Raw genomic sequence first — 12,584 nt, 5'->3', positions numbered from 1 at the left:
AATCAATCGAGTGCTCAAGTAAATTATGATACCAAATTATAGCTCCCTTCAACAGAGTTTCCCCGAATTTCTTAAGTAGCACTGATTCCCTTTCGTTATCGGCGAGGTTGTTGCCTTTGATAGCACACGTATACGCAGTACACATGCTCATTTGGGTCCGTTGTCATTGTACTTCGGGATATCCTGCATGCGAAATCTCTTGGGTATTTTCATCGGTCCGCACTTGGCGGAAACGTATTTGAACAAACTTTTTCGAATCCCGGTCCTTCAACATCGGCGGAGCTCCCCCGGATTTGATCGACCTCGAGTTGTAGTTCTCCACCTTCTTGTCGTTCGCCTCTATCTTCTTTTTCACCGGATTCGACCCGTTTGGTCAGTTCTTCGAGCATTCTTATCAATTCGGTACTTTGTCTGGGGTGTCCCTCATTACCCCGTGAGGCATGTCTTTCCTTCGTATCCTGGGTCTGTTCTGATGGGGCAACGTTGGGTGCCTGACCCCGACTTTGTAATTGCGCTATGATCTCTTCTTTGGGCCTGCAACTGAGCCATGGCCATGTCTGGCGGTTATGGAGTTTACATTGCGCATGGCCGTTATTCTCACCGGCCGGTACATTGCCCACCGATGATCTAACTTGAACAGGATTAACGGGGGGCACGTTATTGTTTGGTACGTCCCCGTCGTCATGTTCATGATGGCTTGGTTCCACTTGGAAGTTGACAGAATGGGAATCCGACATTTCCAGTATACCTGAAATCAAACCCTAAAGAACAAGTGTAAAATATCAAGTGTGACCAGAATGTTGTATTGAACCGCCACTACTATCTAAGGCCCCACAGTGGGCGCCAAACTGGTTAACCTTAAAACGTAGAACAATTAAATTTGTACGTGATGCCAAAGATATGTGGCTAAATTCAGTTCAAGATTAAATAGCGAGATATGTCAAGAAAGTGAACAAAGAAGCGAGATCTAACCAAATGTTAAATACGTATGGCCTCGGGTATAGAAATCGAGGTCGATACTCCTTTTGTTACAAGCTCTCACGAGGTATAATAAAAATGAACTTAAAAACAGAGATGGGAACCGATTTAATAAGATTCTTATGATTGCTGATGTAAACTATTTCTCTCCTTGCTATTGCCAACCCCTCTCATGAATGATGACCTCCTCTTTATATAGTAGAGGAGTTTCAACCCTAGTACAATTCTAAATAAAGCAAGTAAACCTGTGTCCTCGGTTTTACCCGTGTACAAATATCAACACGGAACAATTGATATTGGTATTAACTTTTTTGTCGGATGGTTAAATCTTCTACGGTTGTTATTAGTGTTGTTTCAGTAACTTTTTATAAACTACAGTTGTTATTGCTGATAATCCGGCTAATTGGCTTTGTTGGTTCACTTGTTTAATTTGATAGAATTTTAAATTCTTAGAATATTTCTTTATGTCTTGCAATATTGCTTGAGATATATTGTCTAAGTTCATTATTTTATGTATTAATGATGCATAATATCCTAAACTTTAGTATTATATATTCTAATTATGATGAATGGGATCCTAAATAAATAAAAATAATTATTGATTTTAATTTTTTAAGATATTTTAAAAAAATTATAACTGCGACGTCATTAAATATGTACTAGAAATTATATTACCAGCTAAATAACTGAGGAGACCAATTACCCAAAGTTGAGTGACTTTTGGAAGACAAAACAAAGTTAAGTGACTATAGAGGTCACTTACCCAAAGTTGAGTGACTACGGTTGCCAATCACCCAAAGTTGAGTGATCATATAAGCTTTTAACTCTCAATCCCCATCATCGCCGTAAAGGGACACTCCACAACCGAAAACGTGGTGGTGTGCGGCGGTGGAGTCATCGGAGTTTGCATTGCCTACTTCCTATAAAGAAAAGTGTTGTCGTAACTCTAATTAATAATCCTTAGTCCAAAAAGAATGACACATTTCTATATGTAGCAACGACTTAACTCTAAAATTCCATTTACCCCTAATGAAACAATTTTAGGCACGAAAATTTCTTTAGCTTGTTTTACACCATAATATTCAAAGTTTTTATTTTTTCTTAAACTCCGTATCCAGTTAAACACATTCATATAAATTGAGACGAGGGAAATAGAAAAAATTGAGAAAAGAGGTCAAAAATGAAAAGCCACATAAGCTACCTTCCTTCCTTACACAAAGTTTTGGTCGCTAAAACTGAATTAAAACATGGCTTTCGTTATCTTTTCTTCTTCTTTTTTCTTTACCCCATCTGGATGGCGACATTTATTCTGACCCAATTAATTTAGGCTTGTGGTATAAAAGGAGAAGTACCTCTTTTACAAGGGATTTTTATTCACACGGCTCGACTTGAAACCTCCAATTAAAGATAAAGAAATTATTGCTTGAGGTGCCTTTTGGTTGCTGGTTAGAGAGTTATTTATGTGTTAAAACTACCATAACCCTATACATTGTTTGATTGCAAACATAGGAAAAAGTAATTTCCACATAGAATCTAACATAAGTTATACTACAACGTTTGGTTGGGTTTTTCTCCTTTCAACATAAAACATAATGTTGCTAATACAATGTTTGATACATGTTTTTCTTTTTTGCTTAACAATACATATATAAATTATGAGAGAATTCATATGTTGGGATATATATACTATTAATCATGTGTTTGGATATAGTATTTATTATAGAACAATTATTTATTCATTGTTTAATAAAGAATTAAATAGATCATGTACTAGTATGTGTGTCCTTTACTTATATAGTAGATGATTTAGTGTATAGAGTTTAGCTTATACACGGAAGATTAAATTGTCGGTTCTTATAAGTATAAAGTTTATGTTCACAATCTAAGATGGAATTGGACAAAACCATCGGTATGATTGTAGGCCAAGATTAATATAATGTATCTTCAGGTATGGGAATAAAGATAGTTAAAATGTTCTTGTGCTAGTACATTTTGTATGTATTGAACGGACCAAGTAGAGATAAGTGTTTTTTGTACTGAATATATAAAACAAATTCTCTAGTTCATTAAATGTACTTATACTCTTAATCTTGATATAATTATTATGATCAATGTAATTTGTTCATTATTTTGATCTATTAAAAGGTACGACTCAATTGCGGGTCTATGTATTCCTGGTAAATCGGATAATGGCAAATTACATTTGTGAAGTAATAATTAGTTGATAGAATCCATGTCTCGACTTTGAGATTGATGATACCCTTTCTACGGATGCTTATAAGTCTCATGTGAAAACCACCGGGTGGATTTTGTATCCGTCACATGATATAAGTTAAGTGGAAATATAAAGGATTCAATTAGTCAATGAATTAAATTGTCGGATAATTTAATTTAATTGATTGGTATCGTAATCTTAACATGGGAGTTAAATAAGATTTAATGAGAGATTTCGAAATTGAGGAGTGCAAGCTACGATTTTTTAGTGGAATAATTCGTAATTTATTATGGTAAGATTAATTCGTATATTTGAATTAATTCCATTATAGGAAGCCTCGTTAATTAATTCCGGGTCCCCGTTACGTGCCCGAATAATAAAGAATTAAATGGAATATTATTTCTTGGTGGAAAATATAGACCCAACAGGTTTTGGAAAAGGGTGAAAACCCTTAAAACTGTAGTTATAAAACAGGAGTCTTATTCTATAAGGAGACTAAGGGTTTTAGAAGTTTCTTCAACTTTTCCATAGAAATTCGCCCACACGAATTTCGTAAATTCTGGTATTATTTGGGATACACAGCAGATGATCGGAATCGAAGGATGAACACGTGGATGGTTTTGCTCGTGCTTGAAGGTTAGATTTGTAGCATCACGCTTCTTGAGAGATAAGTATCGATTTTATGTTTGATTAAAATTGATTATGTGTTTGCCTTTATTACATGCAAGTTCGATCTCGACTATTTCTTTTACGCGTATGCCTGATTTCCATCAATTGGCATCAAGAGTCACACTTGCATCTATATAGATAACCTATGAAGGATGTGTATGTGTGCGATCATATATACGATTCAAGATTTGTAGTTTTCTCATGAGAAAAATCATAAGATACGGGAAGCTGTTATGAACTGTCCTTGCGGCTATTGTACAGAAATTGTTTTAGCGCTTCATGAATTCTTTTAATTATTGATTGGTTATCAGTTCTGTTTACTGAAATTTTGATGAACTGGAAAAAGGAAAACTAGGATTTGGTGGCGCTGTGGCAAGAAAACCCGTAATTTTTGGGGGGGATGGAGTCAAAGATTTCTATTCTACCTTTATTTTGATTGGTCGAAATTAAAAATAAGAAAATACAAGAAGAGGAGTTTAGGGCAGAAAAACATTTTTTATGTTTTGTTGGTTTAGGCGTAGCTACCAAACAAATGTGTTTATGGCTATAAGCTATTCCTTTTGCCACCTTGGCATACCAAAATCAATTTTGTTTTGGTTTTCTCCTCTGTTAAGTTTATTTTTTAAAGCGGTGGCCCACCATGACCAACATGTTATTTCCGAAGTCTGTGACTTGATTGTGCATCAAAATGGATATCAGCCTTAAACGTTATAATTACATGAGTAATTTTTCTTATTTTCTCACATATGCCTATAAAATTGTAAAAATTAAGGTTTTGTGATTAGTAAATAGTTACCATCAAATTGGTTTATTTATTTGAAATCATTGTGAATTCTTAATAGCTTTATACATGTGAGATTATATTGATCCATGAATTGAGAATTATGATTAATATATAGGATTCACTAATGTGATTTATTTATTTGAGTCATTGCATATTCTCAATGTATTGTGAAGAATTCTCCTGAATAAGTGTATACTAGTGGTGGTGTTTTATCTACTGATAGAAGATGTGCCTTTAGATACTAGTAACACTCAATTAATTAATGAGAAGAGATATCGAGATTTTCAACCGAAAGGGGGAAATATAATATCTTGGATTCTCATGTGTATTAATCGAGAGGACAATTTGTTGTAAGTAGGTGTTGTGTCTTACCCAGAAGAAGGGGCACAATGTATACCTTGAGCTCGTGGGATAATTATAAAAGGAGAATAGAAACCTAAATCAGATTATTTAATCCTTAGCTATGCCTAAAACGGTTATCTTCCAAATTTGGTTATGATTTTGGATATAAAATATATGTTAACTTAGTTCTAGACTTACATACATCTGTTCTTGCTTGGTAAAAGATGCATTTGCAGTGATGGATGTCGTTTTTCGGCATTCTGAGATCGTCTAGATGAGTTTTAGGTACTTTATTCGGATTAAAATTTGTTTTAAGTAAGAAAACGATATTCTTTATATCGTTTTTATTTATGTTAAATCTGGAACATGATTACACATGATGATTTAATATGAATTGATATATGATAAGAATGTAGGTCATATTGTTTAATTCTTAAAGATGCTTAAATTGTTTTGAATCTGATTTTGGTTATAGCTTTGGAGATGAATTATTTTGCGGACTCCAATTAACCTAAAATTTAATAGATTCATCGGAAATGACCCATTAAACAATATTCACTGTTATTATTTGGGATTATTTAAATGGTGTTTTAGGCATTTTTTCTATTTCTTGAAAATTATTTTAAGGAAAAATAACTCGGTTATGATCTAATGGTGATAGAGATTCTTCCTTATGTTTTTCATGTCTAAATACTAGTGAAATAATAAATTTATGTGTTGACTTTAGGTCTTCCTCCCCATCGGATGAATTTATTATGGGTTGTCACTAGGTATAATCACTAGTTATTGATAACTTGTATTAACTCTTCATCTGAGTTACATGTTGGGTCAATGGAACTAGAGATAATGATAATGATATTCACTTGGCTTAAATTAGCAGCATACTCTTCGTGTGAGTTAGCTCTGTTTTTAAATTTATGGAGTGAATATCTTGCATCACATGTATATGTTGCATGAATTGTTCTCATATATTGAAATTTGTTGTTCAAGATGCATGGATATCTATGTGGTGTGTTTTGAATTTTATATTCAATGATTACGTAAACATGCTAATTTCGAGAAAGCAACACGAACATTATGTAAACATATTTTAAAATTTGTTTGTTGTTCTTGATTCATGTATATTAGTATGCTAATGATGATATGTGATAAGAACTATTGAACAAATGTATACGTTCTTAAATTCTATTTTGGCGGAAAAAAAAAATCTGAATTGGTCATCGTTTCGAAATTCTGATTTTTGACGAACTCCGATTGACTTGAAATTTGGTGGGTTAATCGGAAACGACCCACTGAGCAATACTCACATATATGCTGTGACCGAGGGGCTTTTTTGGCCATTTGGGGTCGTTTAGATGGGTTTTTGGGTGTTTTTCTCGTTTTTTCGAAAAAAAAAATTGTTAACTAATTTTTTTTAACAAATAATGGTGTTAGGGTTCATTCTCTATGGTCTCCATCATATATAGCAGTGATATAATGAGTTTATGTGTTGACATAGGTCTTCCTCCCCATCGGATAGATTCATTACGGTTGATTACTGTGTTCTAGTCCCTAGTTAATTGATAGCTTGTCTTGACTCTCCAACTGAGTTACATGTTGGTTCAATGGAACTAGGGATAATTAAATGGGATATTTACCTAATATAAATTAGCAGTTTATTCTCCATCTGAGTTAGTTCTGTTTCTTTATGGGGTGATATATATCGGCATGACTCATATATTTTGCATGAATTGTTAAGTTTCCCTATCGAATCTAACTGTTCGGTAAGCATGGTTATATGTGTGATGTGTGGTTTGAATTTTATTATTCATTCAGCATAACTAATGATCTATTTAATGATTATATCTCAAATTCTCAATAGATTTTATCCGGCCCACTTACTACTAGTTAAGAATTTCTTCGATAGAAATAAGACATTAATTTAAAGGATGCATTATATGTAACTTCCGTTAGAAAGAATTTATTTTTAGTTTCTAAAGAATTTAACAAGTTCTAACCAAACAAGAGATGGATAGTTAGTTTATTTTTCTTGTAACTCTAGTGTTATTGAGTTTGATAAACATTTTATCTCTTGTGGTACATTGATGTGTGACCCTTTAAATTAATAACTCTTCTGAACTGAATAGTGTTAATCTGTCCCATCAGAGAATAATTTTTTTTTTTCGTGAATTGAATGAACTTATCGGTGACGCTTGTGTCTAGGTCATTTTAATCTGAATAGAATTTCGAAGTTGGTCAAATGATGAACTTTTGAGGTTCATTAAAAGTAGAGGCACTACCAACTTGTGAGTTCTATTTAGAAGGAAAAATGACTAAGAGACCTTTTCTCTTAAAAGGAAATAAAGTTAATGATAAGTTAAGCCAATCCATTATGATTTATGTGGTATAATGAACTTCAAGGCAAGAGGTGATTTTGAGTATTCTGTGACATTCAAAGAAGATTACTCATGATATGAATATATCTATTTGATGCTCTATAGGTCCGAATGCTTTGAAAATTTCAAGGTATTTAAGGCGAAAATGAAAAGCGTCAGGGAAAATATATTAAGTCACTGCGATTTGATCGTAGTGGCGAGTACCTCTTTGCAGAGTTCATTAGTTACTTATTAGATAAAGGGATTGAATTTTCAATTATCTACATCAAGTATTTTACAATAGATTGGTGTGGAAGAGAAAAGAAATATGACTCTTTTGAAGGTGGTAAGATTAATGATTAACTTATTTATATTTTCTTTTTCGTTTTGGGATATGTCTTAGAAACTGCTAGTTACATTCTTAATTTAATTCCCTCTAAGTTAGTACCTTTGATACCCATAGAACAGTGGATTGGATGTAAGCCAAATCTACAACATGTTTGGATATGAGGTTGTCTAGCAGATGTGTTCAAAGGGAAAACAGATAAGTGGAAATCAAGAACGGATGTATGCATGTTTATTAGATATCCAAAGGGAACGAAAGGAGGTTTATTTATTTGTCCTAAAAGAAAATAAGGTAATTGTTAATACAAATGCTAGATTTTTAGAAAAAGACTTTTAATAAATCAAATTCCTAGAAGTAAACTAGTTTTATAGAACCGAGCAAAGAAATAGCAAATGAGTCATCTAAAATATTCAAAAGTTCAAGAACATCTAACCGACAAGTCAGGGTTGACGTTCCATTGCATTTCAGTAGTGGGAGTAACATTAATAAGCGTACGGAAATTCGCTACCTGTAAGTAGTGGGAGTGATGTTGAGCAAATAGCACTATATGAAGTCGTTAATATTTCAATACCGAAAGGCAATGAAGATAATATTAAGACTCAAGAATATGTTAGTATGACTATAATAGTAGTAGTACTTAGTCGTAGTGGGAGAATAATAACCAAGATCGATTCGGTGTATACTCTTGGGAGAATTTCATGATAGGATTCCTGAAAAGAAATACATTTTTTTTGGAGAGTTTCATGATAGGATCCCTGAAGATCTTAGTATAGAACCGGTCAGTTACGACGAAGCACTACTAGACGAAGTTGTATTAGAAAACAACTTGGTAAGTTAATTTTTGCAAAGAACTTAGTCTCTAAGACTTTTGGTAGTCGTGCAAAAGGAATACATGTGAAAGTTGTAAATGCATGGTTAAAAGTCTAAGTCGGAGATTGTTGGGGTATATACCATTAACCATGCGTTTAGACATGGTATATTCTAACAATTGTCATGGTTAAAAGTCTAAGTGGGAGATTGTTGGGATATATATATATTATTAACCATGTGTTTGGATATAGTATTTATTATAGAACAATTATTTATTCATTGTTTAATAAAGAATTAAATAGATCATGTACTAGTATGTGTGTCCTTTACTTATATAGTAGATTATTTAGTGTGTAGAGTTTAGCTTATACACGGAAGATTAAATCGTCAGTTCTTATAAGTATAAAGTTTATGTTCACAATCTAAGATGGAATTGGACAAAGCCATCGGTATGATTGTAGGCCAAGATTAATATAATGTATCTTCATTATGGGAACAGTATAGTTCCGTCTTCGTGCTAGACATTTTGTATGTATTGAACGGACCAAGTAGAGATAAGTGTTTTTTGTACTGAATATATAAAACAAATTCTCTAGTTCATTAAATGTACTTATACTCTTAATCTTGATATAATTATTATGATCAATGTGATTTGTTCATTATTTTGATTTATTAAAAGGTAAGACTCAATTGCGGGTCTATGTATTCGGTAAATCGGATAATGGCAAATTACATTTGTGAAGTAATAATTAGTTGATAGAATCCATGTCTCGACTTTGAGATTGATGATACCCCTTTATGGATGCTTATAAGTCTCATGTGAAAACCCTGCAGGTGGATTTTGTATCCGTCACATGATATAAGTTAAGCGGAAATATAAAGGATTCAATTAGTCAATGAATTAAATTGTCGGTAATTTAATTTAATTGATTGGTATCTGTAATCTTAACATGGGGAGTTAAATAAGATTTAATGAGAGATTTCGAAATTGAAATCGAGGAGTGCAGATTACAATTTTTTAGTGGAATAATTCGTAATTTATTATGGTAAGATTAATTCAGATATTTCGAATTAATTCCATAATAGGAAGCCTCGTTAATTAAATTCTGTGGTCCCTGCTGTACCCGAATAATAAAGAATTAAATGGAATATTATTTCTTGGTGGAAAATAGACCTAACAGGTTTTGGAAAAGGGTGAAAACCCTTAAACCTGTAGTTATAAAACAGGGGTCTTATTCCATAAGGAGACTAAGGGTTTTAGAAGTTTCTTCAACTTTTCCATAGAAATTCGCCCACACGAATTTCGCAAATTCTGATATTATTTGGGATACACAGCAGAAGACTGTGGAACTGAAGGATGAACACGTGGACAGCTTTTGCTCGTGCTTGAAGGTTCGATTTGTAGCCGTGGTCACGCTTCAAGAGATAAGTATCGATTTTATGTTTGATTAAAATCTTTGATTATGTGTTATCTTATTACATGCAAGTTCGATCCTGACTATTTGCTTCCGCTGCGTATGCCTGATTTCCATCATCATATTGTTATTTATGCAGGGTAGAAGACAGCATAACTAATACATGAATAACTAAATCTTGTATAATTAATCCCTGCATTTTAATACCCGTATAACTAATTCATGCATTACTTATTACCTGCATACCTCTAACCAGCAACCAAACGACCCCTACAAGTTTAACTTCTATTCTCCATCCATCGCATCATCACGTAAGAATTTAACCTTTATGTATTAATTGTATATGTAAAATATATTCGCCATTAGTTCACCTAAAATATAGCTACGTACACATAATTACCGATAAAAAACAAAAATAAAATAATTTGAAAAATAAGATAAAGTACTTGCTAGACTATATTAAAATACATTGACACTGTAAGAAATTCTTAAATTATAGCGTATATAAATTAAATTAACTCCATAGCATATATTCAAACGTGCAAGGTCCAAGGTGGTTGTGGCGTTATTCGGTAGTTATACATGGAGACAATTGACTAAAACCTGAAAATCTCCAATATATAAATCCTTGATTGCCAAATTCCAATTAGCATTCGAAGGTTAATTAACTAATCAGTCTTAGTTAGTAGCAGTTGAGTAAAAGGTTTTTCTATAAATAGAGCAAACATAGAAAATGTAGAAATTCTAAACATTGGTGCAGCCCAAATTAGACTCTCCAGTCCTCATTCTACAACATTTCTAAGCTGAACAGTTATGACATTTTTTTTTTTTTTTTTCAAAATTAAGAAACTACCTGACAAGTTCCTACATTTGATAAATCAATTCATCTAACATCACTATACTCACGTTGAATTGAATAACAGTTAGCCACCTTTAGTAGTCAAAAACTAGCCCACTCGTTAACTGGTACAAATTGGCATATGAATTAACTCTACAAGACATCACACAAGTACCAACTAAACAAACTCAATTAGCAAGACAATTTAGTTTCTTTGGAGGCTCCGTTGTGGTTCCTTATTGTGCTAATATCCATCTCCTAAAACTACGCGTCTTCAGCCGGAGGGGTTTACTGCACAATAAAAGCCACTTTAGTCTTTGTAATCACAATAATGGCAAGATTTTTAAATTTCGTTTTGCTGCTTCTTTTGATTACTTCGATTAATTTTTTGACTTGTGAAGCACGCCCTCTCAATATCTTGAAGATTAACGACTCTGGCTCTGGCAATGTAGCAACTTTTGATTGGTTAACTTTGGGTTTTATTAAGGATGAGCCTAGTCCTGATGTTGGCCATAAGTTTACAAACAGAGTACAAACACTTGGAGGAATTAAGGATTCAGGTCCAAGCCCTGGAGCAGGACACAAAGTTGTCACTAGCAATCATCAATAGTGACCTGAACCACTATAGTGTAATATTTGGCTTGCCTTAAATTTTTATCAATATTGATTTGCTTCATTCTTTGCATATATAATGTTTTATTCGCTTTAAACTAGGCAGATGTAGAATTTGGAGTATATGGGATTCAGAATTTGAAATTCATACATTTGAAGTTTATTATGTATACATATTTAGTAAATTTTTCAATAGATTTTGACCAAAGTTATTTGATTATGACAAATCCGTACCTTCCGTGCTAGCTACCCTGGCTCTGGCTACTTGTACGGCTGTACCAACTATTAATACTAATTATAGCAAATTATTTTTAGTAATGTTTTCCGGTGAAAACGGATAATCAGTTAGAGATTTGTATTTTAACGCTTTAAATACAAGTAGGTCGTATCCAATCCCGAAAACTCTCCTTTTGGGGTTAATATTTGTGATTACCAGATTTAGATTGAAAGAACCAAAATTAAGTAATGATAAAATCAAGCAAGATAGATATATATTCAAATAAAAATTAGCATACCCGGATGTGTACTGCTGTTTAAGAAAAATAAGAGATGGGTTACAAGAGATGAGATGGAGATGCTTAGCTTACATGATAAGCTATCTATATAGAAACCAAAATAAGACTTTTCGACCCTGACGGACGACTGATATGACCCGAGTAGGTGGAAGTGGGTGCCAAGTATGGAGGCCCTCCCGGCCCCTCTGAGCTCCCGGTTGTAGAAACTGAGCCGGACACGGATTTTACCCAATGCAGATAGTCCCCCACTTTCCGGGGTTACCCTAATCGTGAACCTGGGAAGTGGAAGAGCCCATTGTTTGTAACCCTCGGGTGGGGAGATCCTCAAATCGTCGCGGCTTACCTTGTTAGGATTTTGAATTTAATGCGTATCTTATCTCATTCGGTGGCGTCATTTCCCCTCGCACGCGTTCTTTTCCTATCAGATGCTACTGGCCACGTGTTCCATTCTCAGCCTAGCCTTTTTGTGGGAGATCACACCTTCACAATGATAACAAAACCCTTCTTCAAGATATGAGTTAACACGCCCCAAAAAGCATCCCCCCACTTAGGGTCCCATCACCTACTCTGTTAACTTTATAAATACCTGTAACTCTCCTCCAAAGTCATTTCCCTCTTGAACTCATCTTTTTTTAGAGAAACCTCTTGCAATCTTTCTTCTAGGCTACCATCAGTAAACCTTAATCATCTTCTTTACCTTTTTTTT

At 33.6% G+C, this 12,584-nt stretch overlaps 1 protein-coding gene across 1 annotated transcript; it reads left to right on the top strand.

The window, feature by feature from the left end:
- The first annotated feature begins 10,924 nt into the window (after positions 1 to 10,924).
- Positions 10,925 to 11,519, top strand: LOC132037881 (PAMP-induced secreted peptide 2-like). Its single transcript, XM_059428520.1, has one exon. The coding sequence runs from the start codon at positions 11,083 to 11,085 to the stop codon at positions 11,359 to 11,361; it is 279 nt and encodes a 92-aa protein (XP_059284503.1). The 5' UTR covers positions 10,925 to 11,082; the 3' UTR covers positions 11,362 to 11,519.
- Positions 11,520 to 12,584: the final 1,065 nt, after the last annotated feature.

Source organism: Lycium ferocissimum, chromosome 11, assembly GCF_029784015.1.
Source record: "Lycium ferocissimum isolate CSIRO_LF1 chromosome 11, AGI_CSIRO_Lferr_CH_V1, whole genome shotgun sequence".
In the NCBI taxonomy this organism is placed as follows: domain Eukaryota; kingdom Viridiplantae; phylum Streptophyta; class Magnoliopsida; order Solanales; family Solanaceae; genus Lycium; species Lycium ferocissimum.
Note: the sequence above shows the minus strand (reverse complement) of the source record. Positions and strands in the feature narration are given on the sequence as shown.

Coding starts and splice junctions, on each gene's coding strand:
- LOC132037881 (XM_059428520.1), top strand. CDS start 11,083: ATGGCAAGATTTTTAAATTTCGTTTTGCTGCTTCTTTTGATTACTTCG.